The sequence below is a fragment of the Chelonoidis abingdonii genome, unplaced genomic scaffold (genome assembly GCF_003597395.2).
Source record: "Chelonoidis abingdonii isolate Lonesome George unplaced genomic scaffold, CheloAbing_2.0 scaffold0396, whole genome shotgun sequence".
Lineage (NCBI taxonomy): Eukaryota > Metazoa > Chordata > Testudines > Testudinidae > Chelonoidis > Chelonoidis abingdonii.
In genome coordinates this window covers 948-17,571 of record NW_027424657.1, presented here as the reverse complement: position 1 = coordinate 17,571, position 16,624 = coordinate 948, and the positions used below count along the sequence as shown (strand labels likewise).

The 16,624-nt window shown below is 51.9% G+C and overlaps 1 protein-coding gene across 1 annotated transcript in view; it reads left to right on the top strand.

Moving 5' to 3' along the window:
* LOC116839532 (zinc finger protein RFP-like) overlaps positions 1-16,219 on the top strand; it is a 25,290-nt gene extending 9,071 nt beyond the window's left edge. The window contains exons 3-7 of the mRNA XM_075061382.1: positions 10,128-10,356; positions 10,684-10,706; positions 11,365-11,480; positions 14,448-14,497; positions 15,852-16,219. Coding sequence (XP_074917483.1) covers positions 10,128-10,301 — 174 coding nt within the window. The 3' untranslated portion in view covers positions 10,302-10,356; positions 10,684-10,706; positions 11,365-11,480; positions 14,448-14,497; positions 15,852-16,219. The remainder of the gene's footprint in view (positions 1-10,127; positions 10,357-10,683; positions 10,707-11,364; positions 11,481-14,447; positions 14,498-15,851) is intronic.
* Positions 16,220-16,624: the final 405 nt, after the last annotated feature.

The following is a 16,624-nucleotide window of genomic DNA, read 5'->3' as shown; positions in this document are numbered from 1 at the left end:
CCGAGGGTGACGGAGGGCGGGTCTCTCTCACCTTCGCTCGGAGCGGGGCCCCCTGGGGCAGGGGCCGGGCCGGGCCGGGCTGGGGGCTCTGCCCTGGGAGAGGCTCCTGGGAAGCAGCGGGATGGGCCCTGCTGGAGATTCCCCTCTCCCGGCTGCAGCCAGGGCTCCGGGCTCCCAGCACCAGCCGCTGGGGCTTGGGGACCTCGCCAGGCAGGGCTGTCCTTAGGATTTATGGTGCCCTAGGCAGGATTATTAAACTGGTGCCCCTGTGTTTGACTTGCTCTGAGCAACACAAGCATAAGCTTACAGTATTGGAAAGCTTGCCACATGCACGTGGTAAGCTTTCCAATTTAAACCAGTTTAATTTAATTAAGCGCACTGTAACGCTGATGGACTAGCGCTAAAGAAGTAGCGCTATAGAAAAAATTCTGATTTGACACAAAGATGAAAATAATAATTTTTTTTAATTTGTCAACATTTTATTGGAAATGTAGATAAAGAGGTATTGAAACAAGGATTAGTTTTTGATTAAAAGCAATCTTTCTGGCTTTTTGGGCTGCAAAATCAGTAATAATATCATGGTATGACAAAGACAAAGGGATGTCTTGTTCTATTGCAAGAATAGCAAGACCAATCAAGCGTTCCTGACTCATTGTAGCGCGGAGATAGTTTTTAATGAGCTTTAGTTTTGAGAAACTCTGTTCTCCTGATGCTCCTGCTACAGGAATTGCTAGTAAAATACAAGTGGCAATGTACACATTAGGCTATTTATATATATATCAACAAGTTTGCTGGTATGAATAAACTGTACAACGTCCATCACTGATTTTGCATGTGGCAACGCTGATGACAGTGTACTCAATTCTTTGTACAGTTCATGTCCATTTTAATCAAAACTATCACCGTGCTTCAGGAGGCTCTCTAGGTTCTTGCACTTTGTCATTAGTTGCTCTTGTTTTCCTATTTCGTTGAATTTAGTCCCGCTCAGCCTGCTGCCAGCTGAGTGAATGGAACCCCAGGCCGACAGTGGGTTGAGTGGCTCAGCAGGGGTCTCAGCTGTCGGCCTGCTCAGCCTGCTGCCAGCCTGGGGTTCCTTGGAGGTCCCCAGGCCAGCAGCGGGTACTGAGTGGGGCCAGTGGCCAGGACCCCGGCTGGCAATGGGGCAGCAGCCGGAACCCCAGAGCATCAAAAATCAGCTGGCATGCCACCTTTGGCACCTGTGCCATAGGTTGCCAATCCCTACTCTATACCACTGGTTCCCAAACTGGGGTTCGCGAACCCCTGGGGGTTTGCAGAATGTTACAGGGGATTTGCCAGAAAAATTTCATTAACGGTGGCCGGAGGACCCCGGGCATTGGAGATAGCAGGTGGGACCCGGTTGCCTGGCAAACACTCCAAGCCCCAGAGAGAGCAGGGCCAGGCAGTTTGGGCTGGCAGCCCAAGTCTCGGCAGTCAGCAAGAGAGCCGGAAGCCTGAACTCCAGTGCTTTGTGCGGGGCTGGCAGCCCGAGTAACAGGAAGAGTGGGGCTGTGCAGTTGGGGCTGGCAGACTGAGCCCTGCCCCCGTCAGTGGGGGAGCCAGCAGCCCGAACCCCACCCTGAGTCCCAGGAAGAGTGGTGCAGGCGTTGGGGCATCCATCACACTGAGGAAATTTAAATTTAAATCCCTGAAAATATTCATTTGTAGGAGGGGGTTCATGACACTTCACAACTTAGTGAAAGGGGTTCGCGGGCTGTTAAAGTTTGGGAACCTCTGCTCTATACAGTAGTAAGGAGATGAGAATATTACAGTTGTTGGAGGGCTCTATTTAGCAGTAACAGGGCTGTAGGAAAATCAGTCAACATTTTTTGTTTCTCTGATGAAAACTGACCCACTCCCTTGCCCATACCAAACTTGCCACAAATAATTGTCAACAACTTAATTTTCTGTTTTTGGCTAAGATACTGATTTTTTTAAAATTGAAATTGAATTCAGGATTGTTAGCAAGCATTTCTGGCAAACAAATTTGTTAAATGACAATCTAAATGGCAACACAGCACTGCTTTCATGCTTGGCTCACCCCGCAGCCTGCTGGTCCAACAGCTGCAGTAGAGGAGGAGATTGGTGGAAAACTGCAGGATCCCAAAATCCACCTCTTAGGGTGCAGAGTGGCAACAGCAGTAGCAAACCCTCAGGTCCGATCACACGCCAATGGGCACCTCCGCCAGCCCAACGGACCATGGTGAAGTTAGCACAGCATCTGATCTCAGGGACGGGGCACCCATGGAGCCACAGCAGCTCATCCTGCCCTGTGCAGCTTCGCCTGAGGAAGATGCACTCCCCAGCTGGGTGACCAGATCTAGATGTCACTGGTTTTATAGGGCCAGTCCTGGATATTTGGGGGACTTTAGTCTTATATAGGACACCCAGAGCCCTATATAAGAAAAGACCCAAAAATTGAGGATGCTGTCCCTATAAAAAGCGGGATATCTACTCACCCTACCCCAACCCCCACTGTCTTGATTTGTCGCACATGCTATCTGGCTATCCCCAGCCAGTCCCGTTGGCAACCATTCCCATCCTGGCTGCCTGCCAGGGAAGTGAGTTACTTTCACTTTTCATTCTTCAGCAGGCAGCCAGGGAGGGGAGGGGAAGAGGGGGTGCTTGGCTGTGGGTATGGGGAGAAGAATGGATGTTATGGGGGACAGCAAAGAAAAAAAAAAATGTATACATGCCAGAGCCGCCGAGGCCTGCCTCACCTCAAGCCAGGGGAAAGAGTCACCTCACACCAGTTCTTCCCCCAGCCCTTCCCAGAGACCCAGCAGCAATCCCCTCCCTCAGACTGTGCTGCATTACAAGCTCTCTCTAGGACCCAGCAGCCCTGCTCTTACACTGCTTTCCACTGCTTTCCCATCTGTCTGGTCAGAGCGGTGCCCCCAGACCTAGTGGCCGCCCTAGGCGGCTGCCTTTTTTTTCCCCTTTCCTGTCTCGCCTATGGCTAAGGATGGCCCTGTCGCCAGGAGGCCTAGGAGCCAGAGTCACCGCAACGCTTGTGAGCTCACTTTCTCCTGCCTGGGCCACAGCCCAGTGCTCGCTGCCCCAGAGCCGCCTCCCGGCCGCTCCTGGGTCCTAGTGCTGAAAGGGGTCGCGCTGCAGCATTTCTGGGTCCGGCTCCTATTCCACTCCCAGGCTCTAAGGTCAGAAAGGGCCTGTCATGAGCATTTAGCCCAGGGGTTCTCACAACCAAATTTTGGTGCCTGCTGGTGAGGGCTGGAGGCTGTTCCCCCAAGCCAGGCTGTAGAGGCTTCAGACCAGCCCCCCACCACAAGGGGGCTGCATAGGGCCCCCAGAATAGCTAGGGGCAGCCTCTGTTTCTTTGTGGAGTTACAGACGTGCAGATGTTAGAGATGAAAAAGCCCCATTGCCTCAGAGAATCCATGGCTTGGGTCCAGGGCGGATCTCCATTTCCAGTGCTTGTAAAACCCCTTCTGATCCCTGTTGATGCCTGGCAGTCCCGTTTCACTGCTTTGCTTGTTTTCCCTATTCTTTCCTGCAGCCTTTACTGTCCCTGAATAGTCATGTTTTCTTAGGCTGCCTCCCCTTTCCCATTCCTAGGACAGGTTGGTTTATCCTCAGACGTCAGGGCAAACCCCCTAGGGATCCACTGCCTGATTCTCAGTCCTGCTCTCAGCTCACTATTGTCAGGCAGTCACAGGTGGTGTTGGCCTTTGAGCTCAGTGGGCTGGACCCAGCCAGCCATTTTATGCAGAACTCCCACAGTGAGCGAGAGCTACATGATAACACCTGTATCTAGGTGCTCTGCTGTGCTGGGGCCTTCACAGATTGGATTCCGCGACTGCCAGCACGTGGTTTGCTGAAATCTCATCCCTGGTGCTGCTGCAAACTCTGATCCTTCCCTCTTTCTGTAAAGAGGGTCTAAAACTTACCATGCACAGGGCAATCACCAGGATCCCAGAGTGTGACAGGCCCACCCATAGGCAGTGAGTCCCTGGGTGCTCTGGGGCTGGAGCCCCCACAGGGAAAAACTGGTGGATGCTGAGCACCCAAACCGGTAGCCCCCTATCAGCACCTCCCATCCTCCCAGCGCCTCCTGCCCGTACAGACGGGTCTATTAGAGCTTCCCCCTCCCCTTCTGTGCCTCCACCTGCTGCGACAGCTGTTTTGTGGCATGCGGGAAGGAGGCTGAGGTGGTCGAGGGGAAGGAGCGAGGACAAGGCACACTCAGGGGAGGGGGCAGAAATATGGTGGGATTGTAGCCTGATGGAAGAGGCAGAGTGGGGATAGGTTGAGGCGGGGGCAGAGATGGGAGTCGAGCACCCCGGAATAATGAAAGGCACCCCACTGTGTGATGTATTAGACTGAGCGTCTTTTCTCTCTTTTTTGCCCTTTGGACGATCAGAGCACCGCAAAGAGGCACGTAGCCCCTTCCCCGCCCCACCTCATACTTCTGAGCCTGGGCAGCGGGCCTTGGAAACCAGGTGAAAGTCACGTCTCCCCAGGGCACCTCAGCACAGTGGGCCACACAGGGGTCCCATTTCCACTACTTTCACTTTGTTCAAATGAACCTTGAGGTGTCTCAGCCCCTGAACAAAACAGTGGATTTATCCATCCCATGGAAAGCATGTATAAGAACATACGAAACAGCCACACTGGGTCAGACCAAAGGTCCATTAGCCCAGTGTCCTGTCTTCTGACAGTGGCCAGTGCCAGGTGCCCCAGAGGCAATGAAACAGACAGGTCATCATCAATTATGAACATATATTACAATCCTTGGGGGGACTGGCTGCCTGTAGACACTGCGGATATAATATGGCATTTCACTGCTAGGTCTCTTTCTTTCTTACCATAGGTGCTGACTTGAATTTTGCCCTTCAGAGTGCTCCACTCCTGCTCCACCAAGCTCCACCCTCTCTCCATCACTTCCTACTCCTGATCCAACCCTTCTCCAGAAGCCCCCTCCCACCTGCAGCTTGCTGCTCTCTGCCCTCACCCAAGCGCTTTCCCTAGCTGCAAAACAGCTGGTCAGTGGGCCCACCGAACAGCTGTGGATGTTGGGTTCTGAGCCCCTGCTATTTTTTTCCATGGGGGTTTGAGCTCTGGAGCACCCCTGGAGTTGGCTCCTCTGCTGCTTAGAATCACGGGATTGAGCAGTGACCAAGTATAAACAGGGATTGACAATGAGACTCTCTCTGTTTATCCCACACCATGTACCCTGCAGGCCCCTAGTGTGAGTTCCCCGCACACCCGCTGCCCTCGGCATTGGGCCCCAGTCCTCACCTGGGGGACAGGAGCTTGGTCTCCCTGCAGTCCCTGCTCTCTCTGCTGGGACTAACAAACAGGGAGAAAATCAGTTCAGGCCTTGCTGAGTGTGGTTGTGTTACAGGGTCACCTGCCCCCCCAGGGCCCAGGCTGAGATCCCAGCACATTCCACAGGCCCCTGAGCCATCATCAGATGGACTTTCAGCCTCGGTCCATGTGGTGGGGGGCAGGCAGTGGCATTGAGTGATTTCCCTGGGGGTGCTGCTGGGGGTGGAGGCAGATTTACCTGCTCGCAAACTATTTTAACATTTAAAAAGCTTCAACTTTTTGAATCTCCATGTCTAGTGTCATTAAATAGTTCTGATCTAACCAAAATATTGTCTGATCCCCCCTATAATTTCCCACAACTGTAAAATTTTTAATTAGAATGAAATGCTTAAATCCCAGATTGGTGTGCAGCTGTGAAAGTTTAAATCAGTAAATATGAATGTAACCCTTCTGCCTGTCAGAGTTGAGAGCAACAAGGGCCGGGTTCAGTATCTAGGGATTCAGTTTCAAGAACAATGCAAAACCGGCTCGAGCCTCCACCCAGTGACCTGGGCGCCTCTAAAAGGCAATACTTCCCCTCTCACAAACACAGAGTCTTAGTGTAGCAAACACCTTTTAATAAAGGAGGGAAACATTGTGGCATTATGTTGGGGAAACACCACAAACAGATTTTGTAACACAAGCCGTGAGCAAAAGACCCTCCCCCCAAGTAAGTTTGGCAGTGTCCTTTTCCTCTCAAGATCTTAAGTCCAGCAAACCAACAGTCACCCCACCCACAGTTTCTATCCTTGGTCAGTGCAGCCTTCACACTTCAGAAGCTCCTCTGCAGAGTTTACCTCCCAGCCTGGTTGGAGGTGGGGGTAGTTATGGGAGGACATCTTACATGCTCTGCTCCTCGAGTTGATGGCCAATTGCCACAGCTCTCCAAGGGGTTCTGCTCTAGTCTTCACCACCAGCTGTGCCTCTCTGCCAGCCATCCTGCGGGCCGCTCCTTTCCACCACCCACCCACTCCTCTCCCCTAGCCATGCCTCTCCGCTAGCCATGCTGCTAGCTGCTCACCAACTTGTCTTCAACCCCCTACCCCTTAACACAGCTCTCAGTAACTTAAGCTCTTCAGTGATTTCAGTTGTTAGTAGGGGGGCCATCATTATAAAATCTGAAGTACAGTTCTACTATCCTTGATTCACATAACCAGGATAACAACCTTTTATTACTCCTGCCCCAATAACAAAGAGACTGGGGATCCCATAGCAGCCAAAGTGACTTTTTGGGCAAGCAGTCCCATCATGCTAGGCAGGGTGGGTGTGCCCATGCGAACGAGATCAGCCCCTGAAGTCCTTTTCCACAGCTCACCACCAGATGTCAAGGTAGAGCTCCTCTGACTCTGCTTACATAAAAATTGCTTAAAATAAACATCTGTCAAAATTATATATTATAAAAAACTTCTGCCCAACCTGACTATTACGTCTTAGACACCCAGCTCCTGCTCCTGCAGGCTCATCCTCACAGGGGGCTGCCTCAGTGACCCTCCACACCAGCACAGGGGCTGATTGCAGGACCGGGGTCCTATTGATACTTTTTTACACTAAAGCCTCCAGGGGTGAAATTGGTTGGGTCCTTCCTGCTCAGAAAACAGCCTGAGTCATTTTTCAGGAAAAGACACACCCAGTTTGCTGCTGCAGGCGAGGCAGAGTGTGAATTCAGGAAATTGAAACTGTCCGCCTGTTCCATGCCCAGAGGGAGCCATGGCTGCAGAGAACCCTGTGGAAAGTCTCCAGGAGGAAACGACATGTCCCATCTGTCTGGAGTATTTCACAGAACCTGTCATTCTGGAGTGTGGGCAACATTTTCTGCCGAAGCCTGCATCAGCCAGTGCTGGGAGGGATCCGATACAGGCCGCCTCCTGCCCTCAGTGCAGAGAAACTGTGCAACAGAGAAACCTCAGGCCAACAGGCAGCTGGCAAATGTCCTAGAAATCGCCAAAACAGCTGAGTTTACAGGCAGCAAAGGGAGCAGGAGGGGACAGGTGTGTGAGGGAACACAAGGAGGCTCTGAAACTGTTCTGTGAAGAGGATCAAACCCCCATCTGTGTGGTATGCGACAGATCCCGGCTCACCGCGCTCACACGAGGTGGTTCCCATAGAGGAGGCTGCCCAGGAGTACAAGGTACAAGTTGCTGTCCAGTCTAATGGGTAATAACTTTGGATGTTAATTACAGGTTAAGGGTGTAACTGCCTCGTTCAGCTGTGGGGTAGCCTTCATTGCATGAAAGCTGATAGGGGAGTTACAAGCTGTGGCTGGTATTACTGGTTGTATCACAGTGTTTATTGTTATTTGCATCCCCTACAGACCCTCAGATGAGCTCTGACCTCGTTGTGGGGGGCCTTGCACAAAATCCAGTGAGGGCCAATCTCTGCCCTGAGCCATTTACAGTCCAACTGGACAAGACAGACAAAGGGTGGAGGGGAAACTGAGGCACAGTGAGGGGAAGTGACTTGTCCAAGGTGACTCAGCAGATCCATGTCAGAGCTGGATATAAAAACCTGGTTTTCCAAGGCCAGTTCAATGCCCTAACCACTAGCTACTCTGCCCCTTTCAGCAGCACTGAGCAGTGATGAAGTGCAGAGATTAGGAGGAAAAGACTCCTTGATACAGGTCCTAGGCCCAGCAGGGAGATGAGTTTCCACTTGGAATCTGAACTCCTGTGCTGCTCCACGAGGGATTAAACTCAGATGCTGCTGCCTGCAGTGCCGGGCTACCTGCTGTGTGGCGACACCCACAACAAGGGCTCCAAACAGCTCAGGTCCATGCCAAGTACCACTGAGATTCGAATTATCTTCAGCAAAACTAAGCCTTGGGCAGTGTGGACCAGTGTCAGTCTCTTGTTCTCGTGTTTTCCTGGCAAGAGTCCAGCCAAGGTGGTTCCATTAGTCCCACCAGGCAGCCTTTTGAATCTCCCAGAATCCACTGCTTCCAGGTCTTTGCTAGGATTTTGGGGTAACTACCAGAGGCCATTGCCACGGAAAGGGCTTAGGACAGCACTAGGGCAAACTCTAGCTGTTCCTAACACAAATCAACAGCATCTAATGGGTTTGCCCTACTCCAGCCAGTCCAATCCCCAGGGGTACAGGGCTGAAAGTCAATGGAGCTGGATTCTTTTGAGCATCCAGCCCATATGGCTTGCCCCCGGTGGCTTATGGGGTTGGTATCACTGTTCGTTAAGTCTTCTCATGGACACCAGTTTTCCACTGGTTCGATTCAATGGAGAGAGTGGACGTAATAACTTCAATCAATCTGAATACAAAACCCGCCCAATTTCATAAATAAGGTTTCATTTCCTTGGTGTCTCTGATGTCCTACCTCTACAAACCCACTGCTGTACACAGTGTTGTTGTAACTGTGTTGGTCCCAGGATATTAGAGAGACAAGGTAGGTGAAGTAATATCTGCTCATGGCCAGCTTCTGTGGGTGAATGACAAGCTTTCAAACGTACACAGAGCTCTTCTTCAGACCCAGGAAAAGTATGTTCCCCAGAGCTGAGTTGTGTGGAACTCTCTTACCAACAGAGCTGGGCCAGCAGAAGATATTGCCTTACCCACCTAGACTATCTAGGAAGACTGACTATTATCTTGAATTTTGGTGGAAAAACCTCACCTCATCCTCCTCTACAATCCTCAAAATAAACCCACCAAATCATTTCTGTTTGTCAGGAAAAAATACAAGCCCATTTGAAGACTCTGAGGGAAGAGAGAGAAAAGCTGCTGGGATTTCAAGTGACTGGAGAGAAGAAGCCAGGAGTATCTGGTAGGTGCCTATTGTTCTTCAGCTGCTGGGACATGGAGGTGGGAGGGATGTTTATTGGTAGATTTTATCTATGGTCTTGTGTGTGTTTCTCTATGATCATGGATACTGGTGTGTGGTGTGTGTGTGTGTGTGTGTACAGGTGTGTGTACAGGTGTACATATCACAAATGTTCTCTCCCTGGAGAAGGACAACAGCATCTTCTGCAGGATCTAAGAGGCATTTTAATTAAAGAGTTAATTACTTCCCCTTTGGCTTTCACAACATTTCTCCCAAACTGCACTGACTATATCCCAGTAGACATGGAGACAGCCCTTTCAGAGAGAGATGGGGCCAAATGGGAAGCTGTAAGAAAATCCTCTCCCTTGTGATCACAGTGTATAGTCAAGTGTCAGGATGTGAAGAATGGTGGGTTTTGAACCTCAGTCCACAGAGACTGTCATTACAACCCAACCGGTCTCCAGGGCCAGCAGGGCAGGAGCTAGTGGAACTCCCACCAGAGAATCTGCCTACAAAGCTCTGATTGGAGCGAAGATTCAGATGCATGAATTACTCCAGCAGGAGTCACGTGAAGTTGTCCAAACAACTGCGTGAACTCCCGATCTGCTGCTGAACTGGACCCTGACTCTGGCTTGGCCCTGGTGTTCTCCCTGACTCAGGTTTGACCTGCAGTACTGTTTTCTGACTCCAGCTTAACCCTTCGTGTGGCTGCCTGACTCCAACTCCAGTCCCGATCGCTAGTGTGACTCTAGACACTGATTCTGACTCAGCCGTTGGCATCACTCCTGAGCTCGACTGTAGCCCCAACCCTCGCTGAGATCCTGACTTTGACTCCAGCTCTGACTTTGGCTGCAGTTCCCAATTTCCAACTGCAGCTCTGAGCACTAGGCCTGACGGCTCAAGTCCTGGTCTCTACACAGATGAGTTAGAGATTGTAAAGAAACTCTCTTGTAAGACTGTATAAAAGTCATCAGGCTCCGTCCATGTTCCTGACCAGCCCTTTCCTTATTTCTTATAGAAACAGACAGAAACTGAGAGGCAAAAGATTGTGTCTGAATTTCAGAAACTCCAGCAGTTCCTGGAGGGACAAGAGCGACTCCTGCTGGCCCAGCTGGAGAAGCTGGATGAGGAGATTGTGAAGATACAAAGTGAAATATCACCAAACTCTCGAGGAGATTTCCTGTCTCAGTGAGTTGATCGGTGAGCTGGAGGGGAAGTGTCAGAAGCCAGCAAGTGAATTCCTGCAGGTGAGACTGAGCTAGAAACATCCCAAATGCCAACACAGGGACAGGACAATTCCTGAACTAGGGGCACAGGGATCCAGCAGTCAGAGATCTCAGTGTAACTCAGTGTGTGCAATGGTGAAATGTGAATGACGATTGTTCTTTGCAGACTCACAGACACATTGATATTAGAGATGGAGAAGCCCCATTAGCTCAGTGAAACCGTGGCCCCGGGGCCAGAGCAGGGCTGATTTTCCCTGTATTTGCAAAATCCCTTGCCTGGAATCCCATGTGTGTGTCAGGTGGTACTGAGATTTTTTTTAATCTCTCTCCTCTCTCTCTCTCCTCTAGGATGTCAAAAGCACCTTAAGCAGGTATGTGGCTCTCTCTCACTCCCACACATACTTGGCAATGCTGAGAAAGAGCCTGGAGATGATGTTAGCACTGCATCTCCACAGCAAGATGTGTGGGGAAGGTCACATTTTGGATACAAATCCCTCAGATTCTCCATTCAATGGGAAGGACTGACCTAAAGTATTTGCAAGAGATGTCACATCCACGGGGGACTGGCTACCTCGGGATTGGGGGGATGGAATATGGGCCTGTCACTGCTGGGGCACTGGTCACTATTCAACCCAGGCAGCAGTGGTCAAGAGTCTTTTCCAGCCTAAGGGTTGTTAGGAGACCTGTGTGGAATGAGGTGGGGAGGGCGGAATTGGCATTTCAGTGTAGTTCCTTGTGGACAGATTTCTACAGCACTTCACACAGGAATTTCTTGTCCCTCAGAACATGGGGGACAAGGAGTAAATTGGCCATGGAAACTCAATTCCCCTTTTGTCCCCAGAGCTGAAGAATATTAAAGAGTCCTTTGAAAGGAAGGTTGTACGGCCATGGGCTGTGTTGCACCTACTCTGAGGCTGGGAGAAGTCGAGGAATTCTGACTCCAGGCATATTAGAGCAGGGGACTCACTAGCCAGAACTCATAATGAATCACCCAATGAAATATAATCACGTGAAATTGTTTCTCTCTAGGTGTGAGAAGAGGAAGTTCCAGCAGCCAGAGGAGATTTCTCCTGAACTGAAAGAGCAAGTCAGCGATTTCTCCCAGAAAACTATTGTGCTATCGGCGACTCTGAGGAAATGCAAAGGTACCTAAAATGGGTCTAAGAATGGAAATTGGGATGAACCTCTAAGACTGTGGGAAGAGAATGGTGCTGGTCAATTGGTTCACACTTAGATGATGGTTCTATTTAATGTTGGGTGAGAAGGCCGACTCTTGGTCCAAGACATTCAGGTTGATTAATTCAAACCGTGTTTGCACCACAAAGATGCCTTGCAATTACAATTACAAAGTTAGAAATGACTCACAGACTTTAAGGTCAGAAGGGACCCTCATGATCCATCTGCTATGGCTGAATTACTGAAGTCCTCATATACTGATTTAAAGATTTCAAGTTACAGAGACTCCACCCTTTATTCTAGTATAGCATCTGTACAAAAACCAAACCAAAACAAAAACAGGGTTTCTGGCAATTTGACTTGGTGGAAAATTCCTTCCTTATCCCAAATATGTTGGTCAGTTGAGCATTTCAGCAAGACCCAACAGCCAGACACTTGGGAAAGAATTTTCTCTAACTCAGAGCCCTCCCCGTCTAGTGCCCCATCACCAGCCATTGGGGTATTTGCTACCAGCCGTCGCATATAGAAAGAATTGCTGGCCAGTTCCCTTCTCCCGGGGCATAGGCGGGTCATGGGGGATTTTTCCTATGAAGCTCTGATTACCCCTTACAATGTCTGACATACTCTACACATCCAAATTGCATAGTTATTAGTTCTTTTCCAATCACCTTTGAGTGATATGAATGTGAAGTAACTTATATAGGTCATACACTGCACATGCATGAACATTTCATTGGCAGGGCTTTTTTCTTGTTCTCTTCTCTCATTGGTTTATTACCACTGATTATGCACACGTCACTTTGACCCTTGTCTCCACACAGAGAGTATTGGACTTCTCTGTGGCTGGCTGCACAACCCCGCTCAGCCCAGCTCCTTCAGTGCTGCCTCCACTGCACAGCCCGCCTCAGCTTAGCTCCAGCCCCTCAGTGCTGGCTCCACTCCACAGTCCCCCTCAGCTTAGCTCCAGCCCTTCAGTGCTGCCTCCACTGCACAGCCCCCCTCAGCTTAGCTCCAGCCCCTCAGTGCTGCCTCCACTGCACAGCCCCCCTCAGCTTAGCTCCCTCCAGCCCCTCAGTGTTGCCTCCATATTGCACAGCTCCCCTCAGGCGTAGCTCCACAGCAGCAGCAGGGATGAGAGACAAGGGAAGCTTCCCACTTTGGGAGCCACAGAGGTGAATTCAGCAGCCCTGCACCCCCCCTGTCATGGAGTCCTCGAGGCGATGCTCTGGAACTGCTTCCCACAAAGCCAGGCAGGACTTTGAGCAGCCTCCCTCCCTTGGAGCAGACTGTCTTCAGGGCAAGAAGCCTCACACGTCTTCACCTCTGGGTCTCTCCTTGGTGCAGTTCAGCATCCTCTGCCCCCTCTGTGCACTTCCCACAGCGAGCCCGCCCCGGCAGGGTCCTGGGAAGCCAGAGGGTCCTGTACACCCACTTCGCATCATGCACATGAACTCTCAGCCATCCAGTAAAACAGAGGTTTATTTGATGGCAAGAACACAGTCTAAAAAGAGAGCTTCTAGGGTACTGCGAACGGGGATCCAACCTTAGCCAGGTCCATTCTGCAGAGGGGGCAGTGAGCCAGATCCCCCGTCCTGCACTTCACTCCTCCTCCCCAGACAGCTGGGCAACAACTGAAACCCCTCCAGCCCTTCCTCTCTTGCTCAGTTCCTTTCCGGGGCCAGGAGGTCACCTGATCTCTTTGTCTCCAACACCTTCAGTTGGCACCTTTGCAGAGCAGCGGCCCAGGCCATCAGTTGCTAGAAGACAGTGTCAGGCATTTATGTGCACTGGCCCTTTGCTCTGCAGCAATCACACACCTTTATTCCACACCACCCGAGATACTTAAGAACTGCATAGGAGACACTGAGGCACCAACATCGTATTCAGAGAAAACATTAAGAACATTCCCAGCTTTCGTCACACACACCCCCACACAAGAATTTGTTCCATCTTTGCTCACAACAGACCTCTGCCCCAGCAGAGATTGTCCTTGTCAGGAGGCAGAGGATGTTCCCACCCACCCTGGATAACCTTGCTTGGAGGAGGGTGCCCTGGGTCAGTGAGGGAGTGGGAAACCCAGCTCCACTGAGAGACCCCACTCCTCTGCTCCCACATCCTGTGACATGATGGGGGATCTCCCATGTAAGGGACACAGACTGGGGAGAGACATGGGGTAAGTGGTGTTAGAGTGGGACACACACACACACCTCTTCCTCCTCCATAAGACAAATTATTTAAACAAGAAAGTAGTGACAATAATGCATTGATATATGGTTTTAGGATAATATTTATTTCCATGCCCCCATCCTGCAAAAAAAATATGACTGTGGCAGTGAGGTACGTTCAAAAACACTAAAGGAGTTGAATTTATTGTATTGTTTTATTATTATTAACTACCTAGCCAGGTTATGTTTTTTTAGGTGGAAAATTGTGTGTTAATTTATGGGTTGAATGACTGAATGACATAACACCCCGCCAATGTCCATCACTAAGTTTGGTAATTTTGTCAAGTGTCCATTCACACAACATGATGCACCTACCCCTGGCCAAAGGGCCCAAAGTGGGTAAAGTTATCTTTTATGATAAAGTCTTTGTATGATCTGAGTTTCGGGTACGACAAAAGGCAGTGAGTGAATGAGACAAACCAACTGGAGTCTCAGTGCGGGAGGGATGATGAAGGGGAAATAAATCTCTTTTACAGATTTGTGTGTCCTGGGATGGTTATGAGGCTGCAAGAGGTTGGTTCCATTGCTGGGAGATGCCTGAATGAGAGAGAAAAGAGAAGGAGTTCATTAGTTTATATTAATTGCCTGAATGTGTCTCTGGGCCTCTCAGTCTGTTCTGTCATGATGAAAACAGTTCTATGTGTTCAGAGGGGATGCTGTTACAAATATGAAAGCCTGAAATCTCGTCTCTTTTCTCCTTTCCCCCACCAGACACTCTGCTGGAGACACAATTGGGAAACCCCTAGGAGCACACAGACAGGGTGAGTTCTTTCTCCAGTGATTGCTCATGTCTGTTCCACAATAGGTGTGCGTGCTCGCACCTGCACCAGTGCTGGAAGTTTTTCCCCTAGCAGTACCCTTGTGTGGGGAGCAGCCCCTGCGACTCCTGGATTCAGGGCCAGCTCTAGGTTTTTTGCCGCCCCAAGCAAAAAAAATTTTTGGCTGCCCCCACAGGGCCCCCAAGGCCCCCACCACCACCCAGCTGCGCTCTCTCTCTCCCCCCACACCCCAGCCGCCCGAGCACTAGGCTTCCCCACCCCCAAATGTGGGATCCGCTACCAGCACACGGCAGCTGAGCTCTGGCCCAGCTGCGACTCCGTCCCATGGTGAGTTGAGCTGCTGAGTTCTGCACAGAGCCGGAGTACTTCCAGGTGGCGGTGCAGCTGCGGTGGCAGCACGAGAACACGATTCCCTCCCTGGGCTTCACAGCACTGCTGGTGGCCAAGGTGGATCAGTTCGTGCTCACCGCCCTCACCCCCGACATGCTGGTGGCCGAGGACCTGGAAAGCCCCCCGGACCTGCTGCTCTTCAGCCTCACGGTGCCCTGGCCCAGCCCCGGCGGGTGGGAAGGCGAGGATCTCCGGCTGCAGGGCTACCTGCTCAGCACCGAGGAGCCCAACTGGCCACTCACCTCCTCACACACTCCAGGATCCCCTCTCGCCCCCGGAGCCCAGGCCCTGGAACCAAGCGTGGGCTGCGGTGGCGGTGAGAGAGGCTCCCAGAGTGTGTGAGGAGCCAGGTAGGGAGGGGGAGCCGAGCCCAGGCTGCGGCTGCAAGAGGGGCTCCCGGAGCATGTGAGGTGCCGAGGAGGGTGGGAAGCAGGGCCTGGGATGCGGGGGGGGAGGGGTCCTGCTGCTGCTGCCACTCTGAGTCTCCCCAGGGTGGCACAGTATTTCCCTGCCCAAGTGGACTGTGTAGGGCGCCGCCAGGCAGGGCAGGGGGTGCGGATCCCGGCTCACACGCTGACAGGGCGAATGGCTTTTTGTCACTCCAAGCAAAAAAGGGAAAAAAAAGTGTGGGGGGGGATTTTGCTGCCCCTTAGAAAGTGCCGCTCCAAGCTTATGCTTGGAGGGCTGGTGCCTACAGCCGGCCCTGCCTGGACTGGTGCTTGGCTGGTGTAGTATAAGGGGAGCTGCCCCACGCTCCAGAGGCAAGCCACCGCTGGGATCGCTGCAGTTGCCGCCGGCCTGGTACCGGTCTCAGGAACTTTCCTGACACCACTCACTGCCCAGCGAGCATTCAGGACCCAGTCCATGTGGATCACTCTCAACGCCGGCCAGACTGTTTGGATGGGTGCCATCCAACCAGGACTCCCAGCACCGCTCCTCTTCGCAGAGCAAATATCGATGGGACTGTGGCGGAGGTCGCCAGCGGTCCTCATCTCGAAGGAGGTACTGCAGTCGGTCGCGGAAGATCATCGATGTCATTCCCGCTCGGACTCCTGCTCCAAGTCTCCAGCAAGGCACCGTAGCCCCAGGTGTCGATCGCTGGCATCCCGCTGTCGTGGGTCTGCTTGTCGAGACCGATCACGGAGCAGCTACTACCGTTGGTGCCGTTCCTCCGCATTGAGATCACGGTCCTGTGGCCGATGCAGATCCCGACACCACCTCTACTCCCAGTCCAGAAACAGCAGCGGGTCATATGCCAGCCCGGCCTCTGCTCATGTCCGTTCATCTACAGGCCAGGCTAGCCAACTTGAACAGCCAGATCCGCCGATGCTGAAGCAAGTGCGATGGCACTGAGCATCATGGCCAGCCCAGTGGTACCAATGGTCATCGTGGCCTCCGGTGCAGCCCCCGGTGTGGGCTTGCTCGATGGCCGGGGCAGCGGAAGCACCGTTTGTCTCCACTACACTGCTGGGAAAGGAATCAGTGGGACCCATGTCCTCAGTACCGTGCCTGGAGTCCAACCAGGTGGTGGATCCTCTGGTGCTGGCCAACACCCAAAGCACTGCACCAGCCTCCTCGCCCTCTCCGGAGGACCTGATTGTGACCACACCCCCACCATCCCGCAGGAGGACTACGTCCTCACTGTGCCAAATTCAGTGCTCACCACCCTGCGGTCGTGGTACTCCCCAAGCAACATGCTCCAAGGGGTCCTGTTCAGGG